Below are 20,115 nucleotides of genomic sequence, written 5' to 3' on the forward strand. Positions count from 1 at the left end.
AGCACAATGAGTGTGCACTAGTGCATAGACAAAAGTGATAGGTGGACATTGGTTTGGCTGCAGTAAGGCAGCATTTTTGCTACCCCTTTTTGGTAGCTTTTGCTGTGGCAACATAGATACTGAGGGTTGAACCAGCTGAGTTGGGAGTTGTGTGAATAGCCTCCCAAGCATCCCCCCCCCAAAAAAAAAGTTAGATGCCCAATTTTGAATGGAAATACAGCATGGGCTGAAGGGCTTAAGCTTTCCACCCTTCCAGGGTCGTATCCATGGGAAACTGCGCCCAGGGCATGCTCTCTAATCTTGCCCCCCAGCTGCCTGAGCACCATGTCCGCCCCAGCTGTCTCCAGTCAAACTCCCTTTCCCATTACACCTACCAACCCCCCCCCCACCTTTTGGTAGGGTACCTTAAACAATTTGCAGAGTCGCTGAATCATGGTGGTGGCTGGCTGCTTCCCCATTCCCTATGGCCTGCAGGAAAGGCAGAAAGCTGGGCAAAAGCAGCAAATGAGCAAGGCAAGTTCGGACACAGGGCAATCCCTGGTCAGCAGGTGCTGCTTTATCAGCATTAGACTTCTGCATGGCTGCTTTTTCACCCAGCTTGCTCACTCTTCTTCCTTTTCCCTTGCTTCTCCACCATGGGGATGGGGAAGAAGAGGAGCAAGCTGGGTGAAGAAGTGGATGTTCAGAAGTCCAGCACCAACAGAGCAGTGCCTGGCACCCCACCAGGGAGGGCCAAGCTGAATAGCTGGCCAGGGATTGCCTTGCATCCAAATTCACCTTACTTACTTGCTGCTGTGCTTGCACCACCTTTCCTGCAGCTGGAAGGAGCAGGAAAGCAGCCAGATGAAGTCTGCAAATTTTAAAGGTACAGTAACAAAAGTGTTTTTGTAAGCAGGACCGTGTTCCCAATGGCACCTCTCTAATGACAGATGGCCCTTAGAATTGCATCTGAGAGCCCCAGTTGGTCTGCAGACTCAGTAGCTCTCCTAGATGTTCATGGGAGCAATTCCATCAGCCCTGGTTATGGATTTTAGGTTCAAACACTTGGGAGAGTTTGAGGCCGTAGACCTCTGACCTAGGCCAAGCCCTGACCCTTCTACCCCCCCCCTAGATCCACTCACAGTATTTCTTTCTTAAGTTTCTTTTCTCCTGTAATCTGAAAATGACCCTCAATGTGTTCCAACTGCTTATTAGAACATACATACAATGTTAATCTGGAGATATAGGGACACTGTATATTTTCATGAGTGGGGGAAAATAGCAGCCCTGTAGGGCCATTTCAAATGAGGAAAACAGCTTGAGGGGAAAGACTTCATCCTCTTCTCCACAATTATTGTTGTCACTTCAGTGACAGCGCCTGGTGAAAGATTGCAGGGAGTGAGGATAAGTGATCTGGTGTGGCAATGGTTGACATCACTTGCAGCACAAAATTAAAAGTGATGTAATTGCATTCGTGTAGACCAGGGGTGTCAAACTCAATTGCAGAGGGGGCCAAAACTCAAAGCACACTTTAGGTTGCAGGCTGAACAGGATAAACATTTGTTGAACAGACTAAAACTAAACGTTTTTTGAACATTACCTCTGCATATGAGACACACGGGTTTACTGGCAATTTCAGTAAACATTTACCATATATACTTGCATATAAGTTGACTTTTTCAGCACATTTTTTTGCCAAAAAGCGCTCCTCAACTTATACGCGAGCCACCACCCCACTGCTGCCACCCGCCACCACTGCCACCCGTTGTCTCCCTCCCTCCCTCCCTTCCTCATCCACTCATTTTTTCCTTTCCCCATAGGCTCTGAGGCTTGGCTTCAAGGAAGCTGCTGCTCGTGCTGGGTGTCTCTATGATTTTCTTAAAAGGGCAATGCTCCAAAGATTGCTTAAGGGATTCAGGGATCAAGAAAGGCAGAAGGGCTCAAGGGCTCCCGGGAAGGAGCTGTGGAAAAGAGAACAGATATTCCCTCATGAACTTCAGTCTGTCCACATGTCTTGGCACAGAAATTCTGCAAAGTTCCCTTCCTCACTCCCACTGAGGCAGCTCTGAGCTCACCTCCCTGTTGTCTAACCTGCAGGAGGGAGACTGTGACTGCATGTCCCAAGGGAGGCAGCTTAGGCTGTCGGTGACTTGGCCGTTCCATGGCTGCCCCACTCCCGGCTTGCCTTGGCTCCTGACATCCCAGTAAATCTGGGGAGGAGTGGCTCCTTTCTCTGGGGGATGGGATGCGGCGTGTGAGGCAAGTCTGGGGCTGGAGCTGGGCAGGACAGTGGGAGGGGTTTGAACCCCCAGAACCCACCCCTCACCAACGTGCCTGTTGATAAGGCAGCTGTTGTGCTGCATTAAGGGATTTGAAGTGTGTGTTATTGGTGCTTCATATAGCCGGGCCATTAAACAAAGATATATAAAACGATCTCGTGGGCTGGATATAATTGTATGCTGAGCTGGATGTGGCCCACGGGCCTTGAGTTTGACACATATGATGTAGACTCTAGAATTCACCCCAAACTCCATGATTAAGCCACAGACTTTTCAGTGACACGTAAAGCATTATGCTGCTGTAATGTCACTTCTGATTTTATACCATAAGTTCCATCACATATTGGTATAACACTGAGTCATTCCCTATTTCTCTTCTGCTGTTCTGTGGAATGGTGGCAAGAGAACTGGAGAATCAGGTTGTGAGGTCCATTGTGGGAAGCCATGGGAACCCCAAATTCAAATCAGGTTCCTGCTTTTGAAAGGAAAAAATAAACACTTTCGTAACTCATTTGTGAAATTCCTAGTATTTTTCTCTGTTTTGGTCCTGTTATTACTACACTAGGTGTGACAGGCATTGCTATATTTGTTTACCTACATATCTATTATAGTCAAATCTAAAACTGAATAGGGAAAGGGGGTGCATATTTACAACAGAAGGAACTCTCTGCTGATCTCCTTGTGCCTAATTGCTTCAAATGCATTTTTCTCAGCCCTTCTCAGTCCCATTGTTAGAAATGAACTGGGCCAGCATGTTTGAAGTTAGGATTGCCCAAATACCAGTGTCCCTCTGTCACTAGTGACATGATGAGGACCCGACGGGTTCCCCCCAGAGTTATTTAAGAACTTTGTTGACTGGTGGTCCCCGGTACTAGCAGCTCTTTTTACATCCGTTAATCAAACAGCTCTTGTACCATCAGATTGGACCCATGCGATTATAATTCCTGTCTTCAAAAAGGGAGATTTTTTTGCTCCCTTCCAATTACCGTCCGATTAGTTTATTGTCCATCACTGGCAAGGTATATGCAAAATATTTGCACAATAAACTCTCTTCATGGATTACAGAAAACAAAATCATTGGCCCAGAACAAATAGGATTTCAACATGGGAAATGTGCCTTGCTAGCGACACAGGCCTAGACTAACTTTCCTGCTGGTAAATCCCTTCCACTCGCACTGGTTTCCAGTGGGTACCTGGAAACCCTGAATGGTGTATAGGAAGGTAAGGTGGGGTAGGGGGAGAGTTTGAGTACTCTCACCGACACATTAGTTTGTATGAAGAAAAAGAAGAAGAAGAGGTAGTGGTGATGTTGTTGTTTGGATTTATAACCCCCCTTTGTCTCCTGTAAGGAGACTCAAAGGGGCTTACAAACTTCTTTCCCTTTTCCTCACGATGGATACCTTGTGGGGTAGGTGGGCTAAGAGAGTTTAAAAACTGTGACTAGCCCAAAATCACCCAGCAGGAATGTAGGAGTGTGGAATCAAACCTGGTTCTTCAAATTAGAGTTCACCTTCTCTTAACCACTACATCACACTGGCTCTCATTACAAAAAACTGGAGCCCTCTCCTTTTTTAGATGTGAATAGGGTATACTTAAACCACAAATGTGAGTTCTTCAGGTACTACTAATTTGGCCTAGAGCAAAATGTATGCCAAGGGCAAGTGATGTAGGACCAGTAATTATTGGTATGTAGTCATTAAAAAAATACATTTGTAATTGTACAGTGAATGGATATGGCCTCCCCAGACTATCCCTTCCTGTCAGCCTCAGATAGTCCCAGTTGGCTGATGCTGCATTTACCATTGAGCATGACTCAGATAGGTATTGATGAATGCCCCATGAGAGATCGGCGGAGCAAAGGAGTCAGACAGCTTGTGGCATCAAGAAGAAGTTCTGCCATGGTAGGGACCACCACCAAAGACCTATGCAGTGGTGAAAGGGCTCTTGGATGAGAAAAGATCTCAGTTGACCTCAGCCAAGCAGGAAGCCTCGGAACCAACAGAGACAGAAGCCTGAGGTTGGGGCCTGCTCTGCCTGATAAGCAAGGGGCAAGGGAGGCCACGTCCACAAATGTCAGCACCTGGGATAAGGGAGGAAGGGACAGCTAGAGCCCAGGGTCAGGATGGACGGGATTGTCTCCAGCTGAAGGGAGGGGGAAGGGCTCATGGGAAGAAGGAATAAGAAGGTCAACCAGGAGACAGATTCTCCACACATAACTTGCTCAGTGTGGCATGGGTCTTTCCTTCCCCTCCTCTGCTGGCTCCCAAGTCCATGGGTGGAGAGAGGGAAAAGATATTTTAAAAGCCAAAAAAACCTGCATGCAATTCAGTTTTTTAAAAATATATCTGGGTTTTATTATTGGTATAAGAAAAACCTGAAAAAAGCTGATATGGCTTTTTTCAGGTTTTTCTGTTGCGGGTTTACCAAATCACGCAGTCTAGTCCTGTCCAAGTCTAGGCTACGACTCTGAATTCATTTGAATTCATTCAGTGTTATAGAGCAAATAGTTAAATTGTGATTGATTGTGACATGAGATATTTCTAGCAGACTGTCCTATAAATGCTGGAATGTCTTCTAAGAGTTGTCTGATCCAGATTAAGGGTCTATAAACATAAACTAGCCCTACTAGATATTTATGCATCCTCAACATTTCTATGACTTTTTAAAGCAATACATTCTCTTTGCATGGCAGCATGAGGAAGTAAAGCTTGCAGTTAAAAAGCATTCTTAACATACATAGTCAGGCAGTTTAACAGAACTGATTACTGAATTAGTCAGTGGAAAGAAAGAAAGAAAAGCTATTGAGCCAAAGAGATCTGGGTTGATATCTTTGCTGAGTCAGAAAGGTTCACTGGATGGTGCTAGACAAGCTACATAATGCTTAAAATGGTAAAATGAAATAATCCTGAGTCATGTGAAGATAATCTTACCTAAATAATTCACTAATGTTGCAATGAACTCTTAACCACGGGACATGCAGAAGACTGCCCTGGTCCCATTAGTTGAGGGTTTGAAATCATGTTCAAAAGTGCCTGGCAGAGAAGCTGTGCCAAGCTGCCCTCCCACCAGGCCTCCCACCCATCACCCCATACCCCCAGTCACCCTCCCCCACCCCAAAAAAACCAATCCTACCTGGTGGAGAAGCAGTGCCAGCCATCCTACCTGGGCTCACCAGAAGCCCTGTCATTGTTCATCATTTTTATACATTTAATTGATAGAAAACATATTGAGAATGACTTTTTTGTTTATGCCTGATGTGCTAGATATTATGTATTTCTGTAATATATGGTATAATATACACAGGGCCACTTAGTATCCTCACAAAATGATAGTAGCTTCTTTCCTCTGTTAATTTTATCCAGAATCAAAATAGCACAGAGAAGCATTATACTTTGTCTTACAGAAAGAAAGAACCTCAATCTTGAATTAATCCACAGACACTTTATTCTTTATATATGCTTTGTAACCTGGAAAGGTGAGAGAAGGGTGGTAGCTATCTCAGGGACCTATAGGAAAAAGAAATAAATGGCAAATTGGAAGGTTTGGAGTTTTGAAAAAAAAACTGATGGGTGGAGAAGCGAAGATCGCCTCTGATGATCCCATCCAGAATTGCAGAAGTTAAAACTACAGGATGAGCCCAAGTGGGACCTAGAGAACACAGGCATTTTCACCCTATGACAACTCTATTTTGCTGGAAAAATTGGGTGGTTTGAATTTTTAGGAATAAAAATAGTGGGGTGAAATCCCCAGGTACAACTGAGCAGAATGCTGTTAGAACCGTTATGATAGCCCAAGAGATTCCAAAGATACAGGTGGTTTTATCTATGGTGGCCATCTTAACATCGGGATTTTTTTCCACCACAGAAGCACACTACTTCTAGTTCCCCCGAACAATGCAGAACCAAATTTTCATCTTTTGGTGGGACAGAGTATAATAACAAACATCTTTCCTCAAACAATGCCCTTGTAATGGCCCATTACAATGCCCTTGTAATGGCCCAGGCTGTGGGGAGAATGGCCAGGCAAACAGAACTAGCAGTCAGGAAATAGCTGACTCTGTTAAGGAATTTGTTCTGGCAAGAAATCTCTGGTGCCCTGTCAAAGTTCAGTGAATTGCCCCATTTCATTTGTTCAGTACCAGAGAGGGTCTCATTTTCCTTAATAATATATTCCTTATGGTAAAAGTACCCCTGCTTGGTCTTTCTCAATCTTTCCTGTTTGCTTTTCACTATGTTTTGATGTTTCTTTTTGTACATGCTTTTTTAAAGAACCCTTGGGCCCACCTGATCTCCTTAGGTGTAATTTATAAACCCATTTTTAGTATCAGAATTATTTTTTCTGGATTTGCCTAGTATATGCTCAATTAAGAATGCTGTGGCTCACTGGATCACCTTAGGTACTCTTCAAATTACCTGCATTAGTGTGGTTTTGTACATACAATAGGAGCGGGTCTGTGATACACCTCTGAAGATGGCAGCCACAGATGCAGGCGAAACATTAGGAACAAGATCTACCAGACCACGGCCACACAGCCCAGAAAACCCACAACAACCAGTTGAATCCAGCCATGAAAGTCTTCGACAATGCAGAAAAACTTCCTCCTTGGGTTGGGTTTTTATGTATGCAGAGGGACTGAGCAATATTCCAACATTATAGTTAAATAAAATAATGTAAAAGTGCAATTATTCATGAACAGTTCATATAGATCAATATAATTTATTCTATCATTTAAAAGAGTTGTTGATTATATACATATATTTATATATAAAGAAAATTATGTATATAATATATAGGAGGTGTCATTTTGTACCTTTGCCCCCTTTCAAAAAATCTAGATCTGACCCTGGATTTCAGCTGGAGCAGCTGATTCATACTTTATGGAAAATACAGTTTGGTACAGGATCCCCAAGCTTGTGTTTTGTCACATTTTCCTCGTAGATTATCCTCAATTTCCATGTGCACAGCAACTGATTAGGTTCAGAGGCATACCAGCCTAGGGACATGGGGATACCCATGGGGATACCCATGTCCCTGGGTGCACGCCTTTCAGTTATGTGGGGAATGGCCTCCGGCACTCCCCACATGGCTGAAAGACCTGTGCCGGCACCCTGTCCCCGGCCTCCAGGGATGAGGGGGAGCTCTGCCCCCCCACTTCCCTTCCCCGGGCTCCCTTGAGGTTGGCTGCTGCTCTCCCCAGAGCCTGGGGAGAGAGCACTTGCTAGCCTCCTGGATGACTTTTATAAGCACGGAGGCCAGGGGCGGAGCTTTGGGGGCATGGCTGGGGCTTCAGCATGGCTACACACCCCAAGGCCTCCTGCCCCCCGCCCTGGCTCCCTGGAGCCCAGCTGCTGCTCTTCCCATAGCCTGGGGAAAGAGCACTTGCTGGCTTCTGGGACTTGCTTTTATAAGCACAAAGGCCAGGGGTGGGGCTTGGGGTGGGGTAATGACCTCAAGAGGTGGAGATAGGGATGGGGTAGTGCCCCAAGACCCACCCCAGCCTCCATGCTTATAAAAGTATGTCCTGAAATCTGGCAAGTGCTCTCTTCCCAGGCTGTGGGGAGAACAGCAGCTGGGCTCTAGGGAGTCCAATTAACAGGGGGGCTTGGGGGCATCACCATGCCCCTGAGCCATGCCCCTAGGGGGGGAGCCCAGAGACCTAGTTGTGTCCAGGCGCCATTTTTCCTCGGTATGCCTCTGATTAGGATAATGGCTGGGGCATGTGCGAAGCTTTCCATGGTGCCATTTTCCTGATCTGCAGTGGTCCCAGGAGTGTGCTGTTAGGAAAATTCATATGCATACTTTTTGTTTCCACCAAAGACAAAATGCTCCCCCCCCCCCCCAAAAAAAAAGACTGTTTCAGATCAGAAAGATGGTTTGGGGTAGGTGGATGGATATGGAAGCTGAAGCCCCTTCTCCAGATGTCTCTCAGTTATAATCTGAATTAGGCACCATCCATGGGAGCATTGAGGAGGATCTGGAATACATCTGTGACGGCTGCATTATACACAGGGTGGGCATGCCAGACCCGATTAGTGTTTTCTGTAATATGTAAATCAGAGAGGTTCATCAGGCCCCTTTTGTGTTCAGTTTTCAATGACAGGCCATGATTTTACCATTTCACCACATATTTGAGGATATCCATTTGAAGGGTATTTTTTTTTCCTCATCTTAGTGGATAAGCTTTTGAGCATTTATTTGCTGCTGGTGTTTCTTGTTGATTTGCTATCTGTTTCTAAATTGTTGTGTTCACTGATTAGATAGTACTCACGTTAACAGTTTTCTGCTTTGAAGACCCCTTGTGCAAACAAAAACTGGAATAAAATGTTGTAATGAATCAGTGAAGAGGGAGCCAGTGTAGATGGCAGGAAATATGAGCAAAATGTTTTATGTGAGTGGAAGTGTTTTTATCAAATGGGGGTTGACATCTTTACTGTCAGTCAGTGTTATATCCAGTTCCTCCTGTCTTCCCCTTTAAAGGGACCTGAACCACATCATTGAAGTTTCAGAGGTCAGGAGAGATTGCCTCTCACACATATCTCTCTTTAACAGCTTATGTTATTTCTATTGCATTGCAATTATTTTTAGTTGGATTAGAAGGCAACCCTCACTGACAAATTGTGGTATAAATAATGCCAGAAGTTTAAGAGAGGATGTTGGGAGTCTGAAAAAGTGTTTTGTGACAATCAGTGTGACAAGTAATGAGGCGTGAACATTGAGGTATTAGTTTCATCAAGAGAATGAAAAAGGACACATTCTGTAGATGTCAATGGACAAGTGACAAACTTTAGCAGAGAGGCATCACAGAAAACAGTGAGGATAAATAGTAGGTAGGGTGAAAGAGTCCTGCTGTGCAGTGGTTTGTGTTAGATGGCTTTTAAATTTGTAACAGACACAGCTCCATGAATAATAACAGATTTCTGACCAAGAATTCTCAGTTAATGAGTCTTATAGCAATTCCATATTGTAATTTTTCTCTTTCAATTTTAAGAATAAAACCAGCTTTAATAATGGTAAACTACATCTATGCCATTCCAAGTAACCACAAAATTAATAACAGCGGGAAAGAAATGCCGTGATTAAAATCTTAGGCCAAATGCACATGGAACATCTCTTCACCTCTAGCAGAATTTCCCTGCATTATTAGCCAGTGAAGTTCAGCTCACCTTCTGGGTTTTTCTTTGCTTTGCTATGACTTTTCCACATAGTATGATATGATGTTTTAAAAAAGATCACATTAAAGTGTCTTTGTGCATCATATGGATGAAAACCTGCACCTTTTTAATGTCCAGCCCACATTGGCACCACTTTCTTGCCTCAACTTCTACAGCTACCCATTTTCCCACCACTGGAGGTCTACTCGGGAACGTTTAAAAAATTGGGCTGAGCTGTCATCACACAATAAAGTTGCATTGCTCTTTGGCCATGTTCTTCTAGTTCTTCAGAATTTCTAGCTTTTTTTTTAAAGTAAGTTACCTCTACAAATGTTGCATTAATTCATGTGGAATTTTCCTACCTTAACTTTCCCCCTCATCTTGCCTCAAATCTAGGGACTCTAGACTCAGAAAGCCCAAACAGAAATATGCTGCACAAGAGTAGCTTCCCCTTGCATGTTCCACTTTGCTTTTGCAGCCAACTTTGCAATTAACTTTGCTGCTATCCCCTGCCTCACCTCTCTCTGTATGTCTGATTGGCTCTTGATTAGAATTCTTGGCTAGCCACATCCACTCATTCAGCTTTCAGCAACAGGCACTCACACTGCCTGCATGCTATATTTCATCTTTGCAAGTGGAAGAGAAAGGGAAGGATTGAGAGCCCTGCTGTTTGACATGTTCCTTCCTTCTATAATTATCTGTGTTTCTTTAATGTTGCCAGAATGAGAGTAAAACCATACAGTTTTTGGTGATTCCTAGAGAAGACTGATGTCACTGCTGGATTTTTCTTAGAAGTGATGTTGCACCATCACTGATGGAATTTTTTAAAATATTATTTTCGTCCCATTGCCCACTGGAGCAGCAGAAAGAAACATGAGCTAGAGGGAGGAGATTTCATGCCTCTGGTAGGAAAATTGGAGTGTGGTCTCTGTCTGGTTGTAGTATTTTGTCCCAGCCTTCCCTCCAAGGAGTTCATTCAAGTGCACACATGGTTTTTCCCTCCTCCATTTTGTTACAACCACCCTGTGACTAGGAGGAACTGATAGCTAGGTTGGGAAATACCTGGAGTCTGTGGAAATGGAGCATGAGAAAAGCATGGTTTGGGAAGGAGAAAGACTTCACTGGGGTATAGAGGCCATGGGGCAGCTGCTGCATGCTGGCAGCTGGAGTATGTTGGGACAAGAAATCTTGTCCTGACTCACTTTCTCCCTACAGCATGCCAGTAGAAGAAGTATGTTGGGGCAAGATTTCTCGTCCCAACATGCTTGCTCTTGACCTGCCTGTGATTCTTGCTTTCCTCATGGAAAGGGAGAGCACTTCTGGTGCGACTTTTGTGGCAGAGCAGGACAAAGGTAAGGAAAAGCCGGCCGTGGGTAATATAGTCCACCTTCCAAAGTGACAACTTTCTCAAGGTGACCTGATCTCTGATGCTTATAGATCAGTTGTAATCCCTGGAGATCTCCAGGCACCACCTTGGGCCAGTCACTGATAGCATGTGACTAGCCCAAGATCACTCAGCAAGCTTCATGACTGAGTGGAGGTTAGAATGTAGTTATCCTAGATCCCAGTCTGACATTCTAACCACAACACAATACTAGCTCCTGTATACATTCCCCCTGCCCCTGTACTTGTCTATCTTGAGGTGACACACCCAGTCCTGTTGCCTAAGGAAATGCACGTGCTGATTCAGAGGAGTTCCTCAGTTTCTGTACATTTTTTGGTTATATGGTTGTTTTCCCTTTCTGAGCCCCAAGAAAGGCTTGATTCCACAAAGGTGCTTTTCTTGTGCAGCATCCTTTTATATCTCAAAGCTTTAAACAAAACATAAACATATGAAAAGAGCAGAGGGAAACATAGGCTCATTCTACACATGCAGAATAATGCACTTTCAAACTGCTTTCAGTGCTCTTTGAAGCTGTGCAGAATAACAAAACCCACTTGCAAACAGTTGTGAAAGTGGTTTGAAAACACATTATTTTGCATGTGCGGAAGGGGCCCTAGAAACAGTGAACTTTCTCAGGCACAGATTTTGTACTGCTCTGTGTCCCTGATCTGCTGCCAGAATTAAAGGTTGTTGTAGAACTTTGAAGTCCATTTGTGAAGTTAATGAAGCTGGTGTTCTTCAAAAATAAAAAAGGAACTCCTATTCTATTTTGTGAAAATTTAAGGATCTAAATTAAGGGTTTACACTTAAAAATGAGACATCTCTTAAACTTAAGGGATCTTAGATCCCTGCTCATTTCCCTGCTTCCCATTCTTGCTTATTTTCTTTCCTTTCAGCTAACTGTGCTTCATTTGCTAAAGTGCTGTGTATTCATATCCCAGGTCTGATTTCCGGCTATCCTACATCAACTAAATCTTTCTCTGTGCATCTGTATTTTAGCTGGAATATAAGACAGAGTGGTTTAAAAACAATTAGCAGTTGTGGCAGCTGTGGATCCCATTAAACCTACTGGTTTGAGTTCTTTGATGATTCAGACCAGTTTTGCCTTATGCCAAACATGATGAGGTTTTGGCCTCTGATAGATCTTAATCACAAGGGAGTCCTCATGACTACCTCTGACATGGCCCAGTAGGGAAACAGTTAATGGGATTTATACCATCAGAGCTTGTTGCATTAATTTTAAAAAATGATATGGAGTCATTCTGCAAGTCCCGGAATATAGTTTCAGTTTTTAAAATGCATATTATGAAATGAATGTGAATAATCTTTCCCCCCTTTCTTTCTGTTGTTTGTCAGCTTATTAGCTCCGGCGTGCTGAAAAAGCATTAGGAGTTCCTACCGAACACCAGAAGGAATATCAAAAAACAATGGCAATTTTGCAAGCAAATAGAAGGCATTCCAAAGGATCAGATGTTGCCTACAGGGTTTCAAAAAATGCACAGCTCAGTGCCCCAACAAAACAATTGTACCCAGGTGAGTGGGTTCTGGTTGGATGTGAATTTTTTTTAAAAAAATGTCTTTGATGTTTGCTGTACTCTTTTTTTTTGGCCCGACAAACATATTACACATTCAACTGTTCACAATCATTACCCTTCATTAAACAGGCATGTGAAGTTAGCACTTTATGTTGTTTTTTCCTTAGTAAACTTTTCCATGGTATCACGTACATTTTAGACATTTTTGAAACAATGTGAAATCTGTGAGAAATTCACAGACAACTGGTAGATTTGTTCTCAATCCTAATCCTCCCTGTGGTATCTAGTATTAAGGACACAACATTCCCTTTAGGATACTACAAACACTGACTAGGCTAGGGTTGCCAGCTCTGGGTTGGGAAACACCTGTAGATTTTTTTAAATGGAGCCTGTGGAGAGCGAGGTTTGGGAGGAGAGGAACTGCTACAGAATTCGCCTTCCAAAGTAGGTATTTTCTCTGAGTGAACTGGTCAGATGTAATAGCAGGAGATGTTCAGCCACCATCTGGAGAATGGCAACCCTAAACTAGGTCTTTTTCATCTCCTCCTTCCCAAACTAATTCTCAGCACTACATGCCTGCAAGAGACCCAAAAGAGCATGCTCAGGTTTTTGAGGGGTGGTGAGGAGTCGATTTGCAAAATATTTATTTTCTGTATACCTGAAAAGTTCCCCCTCCATCTATTCAGAATATGGTGGTTCACATAATAATGGTTTTGACAAAGGCAGCTTGTAAAAATGAATGATAATTCTCATATTCATTCAGGACTACATTCTAATGTGGAAGCGTACAATTTTCTCAACCACTACATCTCAGCTGACCATGCTGTCATCTTTCTGTGGAACAGAGTATACCATGTAAAATGGCTTTGGGGACCTTGTGATGCTCCTCTGCACTGGTCCAGTTTTTGTGCCCTCTGCCATTTGTTGGGTTCCCCATCTTCTCTCCTATGCCACTGCTAGGCTGGCTGAATCCACTATTATGCCACCTTGGACCACTGCTGTCCAGTCTGCTAGGTCCCTTGGGACTCCTCAGCACAGTTTTGCTGTGATTAATTACATCATGTGCAGCTGTTTCAGGTTCTGTCAAGTTGTAATTCCTGCAGCTTCCCCTCCCTGCCCCCTCCAACTCTCCGAAGCAATTGCCAACAAATCAGGGTCTGTTCCTTGGGCTGCTGAAGTCTACCTCCTCAGCTTTTCCAGTTAGGAGTGATCCAAGCACCAAGCAGTTCCAGCTCAACTGGTGGAGTTTGCTTTGACTGCAGCCAGCTTGTACATGAGCAGGTGTGGATGTAAAATGGCTCCTGGTTCACACACGAACCCATAAACCCCAGGAATCTAGATGAGAAGGTAATCCCTGTGTTTCACCCAATTCTGGTTGGATTACTGCTGCACAGGGAAAGAGAGGACTCTGCCTCCCTCCTTGTTTCATTTTTTTTCACTTGTAATAGGCTGGAGTGGTGGGAACAGGGAAATAATGCCCCTGGCACCATTTTGGGTTGGAAAAATGATGCAGATCACCTCCTCACCTTGTGCCCACCTGAATTTTGCCCCTGTAGTGTGGTTTAAATGAGTTCAGGTGTGAGAACCTGCTCTTTAAAATGGTTGCGCATCCCTGGGGCAACATGAGGTTACCTGTCTTTTCTAGTTCAGGCCTCTGTGTTTGCAATCTTAACTCCAACTATGTTTTGGAATTTAGTCCCACCAGGTTAAGTGGGTCTTCTTCCTGTGTAAATGTTCCTAGGATGGTAACTGTAAGCAGTCCTACTGTGCACAAGACATCAGCCAACCTAATCAGAGTTCCAAATTTCCCATCATCTAAATACTTTCTCTTGAGAAACTAGAGCAGGTGTCTGCTACCTGCCCCTCTCCAGATGCTCATGAACTACAATTCCCATCAGCCCCTCTGGCAGGGGCTGATGGGAATTGTAGTTCATGAACATCTGGAGAGCCGCAGGTTGCAGACCCCTGAACTAGAGACTTGCAGTTGGTTTGAGCAGCAGCTACCACACTTGGGACTTCTCTTTAAAATGGGCTCCAAGTGTGTCAGGTGCCATTCCACTCAATACTCTAAACCAACTTGGCTCCATTTCAGGGTTGCTCTTGAACAGTATTAAAGTACTAAGGTGATAGCAGTGTTTTCCTGCTGCCTATTACTTTAGCTACAGAGTAAAAAGGGTCACTTACACAAGTAAGAACTGTTAGTAGAACAGAGCTGTCACTCAGCCTTAAATCAGAATGACCTTGCAACTGAAAACCCTTGAATGGTCATTGGACCATTGCCTTTTAGAAGCTGTTAGCAAAGAATAAGTACCCTCTGCCAAAGCCAGACCAGAGAGTACAGACATTCCCTGGGGGAGGGGGAATAAGTCTTGTGTTAACTTGCATTGAATTTTTTTGAATGACACTGTAGTATAGTTAGCAAGTTTGGCAGCTACATGGTAATTGCTCTTTTCTCTTTTTTGTTTTGAAGGCCAAAGTAAATACTCTCACTATGCTGTTTGTTGGCAGTTGCCTAAATTAAAATAGCCTTTGGCTTTAGCTTGCTTGTGTTTCTTTTTTTTTCTTTTGTGGATTTGCAGGATTTCTTGCATTAGAACTAAGCTAGGAACTAATGTTTCTGCCCCTAGTTGGCCTCTTGTGCTTTTCTCTCTGCAGCGTGCAGGTGAGAAAAAGCTATTTGTGCAGGAAGGAAAGTGTGTGTGTGGGGGGGGGGGGGGGGAGAACCACTTTCATAGCCTTCCACATGAACAAATGCGGGAATATGAAGAATTTAATGGAATGAATGCTAAGAGGCTTTTTTGTCTTGCTGCCTTTGTTACTAGAAATAATTCTATTCTAGATTTAATAAAGGATTAGGTGAACACCACAATTTAGTGCAGAATAGTTGCATGAAAACAGAAGGCAAAAACATCCCAGATCAGCTAGAATATGCGTTGTGACTCTGGAATATTTGTCTGAAACCCTAAGAACACTTTCCTGAATGTTAGCTAGAGCTGCCAGCTCTGGTTGAGAAATTCCTGGTGGAATCTGAGAAGGGCTGCATTTGATAGAATCCACTATCCAAAGCAGCTATTTTCTTTAAGGGAACAGATCTCTGCAGGCTGGAGTTCTTCATCTGGAGTTTGACAGCCCTAGCTCAATAAACTTTATTGATTAAAATGGAACTTACTTTGGAGTAGACCTGCTTAGGATTGCTTTCTATGTTTCTGAATAACCTTACGTATGTAGAACTGACAGATTTGTGTTTGATAGTATTGCATTTTCTATGCTTTATGTAATTTCTTTGTATTAATTGTTTAAACATGAAACAGTAAGTATTGCTAGTTTATTGTACATTTCACAGATCCTGGTTTATTTGCAGGGATGATTTATTGAACTACATGACATGAGACTACCTTGGGAATTATTCTCAGGAAAGGTCATTCAGATTTCCCTCCTTTTATTTAGTTTCGAAATCAATGGTAAACCTCACCAGCAAATTCTCTTGTGCAAACAGCCTTTCTATAGACCCTAAAGGAAACAGAGATTAAAAAACCTTAATTGGCTACAAATGAGCTTGTCCATATTGGCAAGATTCTAACTGGTTGTTTTGAGAGGAAATGATAGAGCATTAAGGAATAAGAGTATATACGTGAACTAGACCTTTAGGGTAGACAAAATCCACGTGAAAAGTTTGGGAAAAAATGTTGACTGATATAAACTAGGCCCCTTCCACACACGCAGAATAATGTGTTTTCAAACCACTTTCACAACTGTTTGCAAGTGGATTTTGCTATTCTGTACAGCTTCAAAGAGCATGGAAAGCAGTTTGAAAGTGCATTATTCTGCATTTGCGGAAGGAGCCCTAGTGACATTTTTTGATATCCATAGATACAATCTGTTACCGGGGGGTGGGGGGGGAGGTTGGTGTCATCTCATATCTAACTTATGGCAACCTCTGTTAGGGGTTTCAAGGCAAGAGACATTCAGAGGTGGTTTGCCATTGCCTCCCTCCTGGCCATGACCCTGGTGTTCCTTAGAGAGCTTTTATCCAAATATTTGCCTGGGTCAACCCAGCTTAGCTTCTGAGCTCTGATGAGATCAGACTAGCCTGGACCATCAGAGTCAGGGCACAGTTAAGCACCAGTTTTTTTTAAAAAAACTTCAGATTAGGAAGAGAGCGCTGGTGGTCTTGATTGTGAAGAGTGTGATGAAAAGAAGGAACAGCCAAGGAAGAAGTAGAATAACAAGATATAGCAGGACATAGTGATGATTGAGTGATGGAAAACTGAGCAGGAAACCATCTGGGAGTAATGAATGGAATCTGATTGTAACAGATGCTCTATATAAAGAAGCTATCACTCCAAGAAAAATCCCAAGCAGAGCTATCCACCTGTAAGGCCATGGAAAGTAATGTTAGAATGGTGCTCCACTACAAGAGATTAAGAATGTTGAGCCTCGTGCTACAAAGTATTCTATGAGAGCAATTATAGGCAGTAATAATAACACAACTTCTGGAAGACAATTTTTTTTCCTTTTTAAGTAAAAGTCTTTTAAATCGGAAGCATGCATATATCTGTGATGAAAGGAAACTTGAAAGGTATCTCTATGAAGTGTGGAATTGAATCAAGCTGTTATATCTTATGAAAACAGCGAAGATGAAAACCAGAACCAGTATGAAGAAAATCAAAGGAAATGTCACTAACAAATAAGGGCAAAAAGATATAGTACTTTGTATAGCCAATTACCCACCAGTGCTGGTGTGCATAGTGGGACCGGAAGTGCATCAGGATAAGAAATCTTGTCCCTATGTGCTTCCTCTTCGTGGCATGCCGAGAGTGGAGATGTGTTGGGGCAAGATTTCTTGTCCCAACGCACTTCCTCTTGCCCCAGACATGTACTAAATTGTGCTTATGGATATCAAAAAAATGTACAGTACTTCAATCCTGAAGTATTTATAGTTTTCATAGATGTGATATTGCAGTGGTTCTCAACCTTCCTAATGCCGCGACCCTTTAATACAGTTCCTCATGTTGTGGTGACCCCCAACCCTAACATTTATCCATTTTACAGATGGAGAACATTGATGCAGAGAGTCTTAGGTGACCCCTGTGAAAGGGTCGTTCGACCCCCAAAGGGGTCCTGACCCACAGGTTGAGAACCACTATGATATTGTATTAGGTGCTTGCATCATGTTGCAATTTGTACAATCTATTTTGCAGCTCTCAGCTTCTGTTTTGCAGATTGGTGAAGAAATGCTGGAGGAAAGTGTGTTTAACCTTTTTTTCCTTTATCTCCTCCACAATTTGAAAACTCTCCTGTGCTTCCATTGGCCCTTACAAGACAAGGCATGAGAGCCTGGTTCCATGTATTTTTCTTTATGGAGAACCAAGAAAGACCAGTTAATAATAAAATATGTAAATAATTTTTTGTAAGAATTAAGAAGAAATATTTTTAAAGCCCGATTCCAAAACCCAATCTACGCGATATCTATTAATACCACTAAGGGCTATTTAGATGAATAACATTAAAGAAGCATTTGTATATGACTGCTTCATGTGATTTTGGAATAATTAAAATGGCTATGGCATTATCCAAGATAGCTAACCACCATTTCCTCCTCATTTTCCCTCTGCAGTTTTATTAGATGCCTTAAAAGAAATCACTTGGCAAAAGTGCACATTAACATTGCAGCAGTCTATTTCTACAGTCTTTGAATTCCCAGTTTTCATTTTTTTTTAAAAAAAATAGGTCTCTAGTACCTTTACGTGCCAAGTTATAAGGAAAAAGGCAGAGGTGGGCATTGTCACTCTTGAGAAAAGGTTATGAACTGAACCAGCAGGCTTTGGAGTATCCCTAGAAAGGGCCAGATCTTGCCAACAGTTTTCTCCTAGGCATTGTTCAAAGCCCTACACAATCCAGGATGAAGATAACTTGCCTTCAGCATTTGCCTGCCTGCTTGTCAGCCAAGGCTGTCATGCGATGGTCTTTTGTGTGTGTCATGTTCTGAAGTCAGGTTGGCAAACATCAACGACACAGTTTTCTCAGTTGTGGCAGCAAGGCTGTGGAATTCTCCCCCCAACCCCACAGAGGTCTGCCTGCTGCCAAATTTATGTACTTTGAGGCAGTAGATGAAGAAGCTCTGATTGTCTCTTTTCAGCTGTTTTTAGCTACCCATTTAAATCTTTTGTTTGTGGTCTCAGTGGCTATTACAATCTTCTGTTTTAATCAGTTGTGTTTAATCATCATTTTTGGCAATTTCTTATTTTTTGAGATTGCATTATGTTTGCATTTTTATCATAAGCTATGTAGAATATAGCTGTATATAAAGTTAGATATAAACATTTAAACAATCTCTCTTCTGTTGTTAGTTTTACAAAGCAACATATTTATCAAGAATGTATTTAAAGAATAGGCAAACTTGAATGGAGTGAAATATTTGAAACCGTTCCATGAGTATAATCTGTTAAACCTTCTCTTGCTTACAGTAGTTTTAAGGAGCTTAAGCAATTTGAAACCTGCAGAGCATCTAATGTTGTTTAAGCCCTGCAAAACCACTCAAGTGTCTTTAGCATCTGCAGTTTCACACCATTCAATATCAGCTTGTAGCCAAGACCACTATACCAGGATAATAAATTATTCTAATTTAGTCTCTCATATTGTCTCTGTCTCTCTTTCGAAACACGAGAAAAGGAAGTTTTGCTGTCTCTTTTTATCTGGATGCAGAAAGGACTTCGTGTCTAAAACAAGAAGAATTTATCAGTGTGCATTTGAGAATTAATAATAACTGAATCCTGTTTGGAAAATCCTGATCTCTATGGCCATTTGCCTGGTTTTGTCATTATTTCGGGTTTAAAACACATACGCACTAGCCTATAAAACACCTGCATCCCTCGAAGCTGCCAAGTTGCAGCAGCACTGTGCTGAGCCCACCCAAGCGGCATCTTCCCACCAGTGTGGTGTGAACCATAGTGGCGTGAGGCCGCTGCTTTTCACCCCTCCAGTATCTGCAGCTGGAAAGACACACCCACGCTGCCCTGTGACCCCTGAGGGTCGGAGGGCAGTGTGGGCGTGTCTTTCCAGCTGCCCAGAGCTGCAGAGGAAGGCAGTGATAAGACCTTCCATGAGACACACCTGAATTGTGGTCTTCGCTAACAATGTGGAGAACTGCCCTGCGAGATCAACATCAGCGTTGGAACTGCCTGAATGGGACCATGTGATTAATTTATGCCGGTGGAAAGCCGCTGCCCCTGGCTGTGCGGAAACAGCCTATGTGTAATTCTCCCCATCTGTATCACATCCTTCTGTGCCAGCTTTTCAAGTACAAATTACAAATGGGAATTTCCAGTTACAAAACAACAGTATCATATTGCAATGTGGCCTTAAATCAGTTGGATGAACTTCACAATCTTAAATGTATTTACTCAAAAATAAGTTCCATTTATTAACATGGCACTTGCTTCCATACATGAACAGCTAGGGTTATGGTGTGGGGATGCACTTTTATTTGAAAGTTCCATTGAAATCCAAAAAAAGTTGCAAAAAAGTCAACAAATTTAGCATCAGCCACTGGGTACATAATCTCCATAGGTTTTAATGAGAATCAACAAACTCTCTTTATTGCAATTCACAGTTCATTTTTTTCAAAAATGTGCTCACCATTGAACACAGGTCAAGGTGGAAAGAAGAGGCAATATCTTTTAAGAAAGAAACAATCTTATATTTTGAATGTTTAGTACTGATTTTAACAGAATAAATTTAAACAATTATTGTTTCAGTGATGAAAAGTTCACATATTACAACCTGAC

The 20,115-nt window shown here is 42.7% G+C and overlaps 1 protein-coding gene across 1 annotated transcript in view; it reads left to right on the top strand.

Annotated features, from left to right (window-relative positions):
- The window catches only part of COL11A1 (collagen type XI alpha 1 chain), a 309,931-nt gene that overhangs the window by 29,757 nt on the left and 260,059 nt on the right, over positions 1-20,115 (top strand). Inside the window, exon 3 of the mRNA XM_048496576.1 lies at positions 12,161-12,326. Within this exon, the coding sequence (XP_048352533.1) occupies positions 12,161-12,326 (166 nt within the window). The remainder of the gene's footprint in view (positions 1-12,160; positions 12,327-20,115) is intronic.

This window comes from Sphaerodactylus townsendi, linkage group LG05 (assembly GCF_021028975.2).
Source record: "Sphaerodactylus townsendi isolate TG3544 linkage group LG05, MPM_Stown_v2.3, whole genome shotgun sequence".
Taxonomy (NCBI): Eukaryota; Metazoa; Chordata; class Lepidosauria; order Squamata; family Sphaerodactylidae; genus Sphaerodactylus; species Sphaerodactylus townsendi.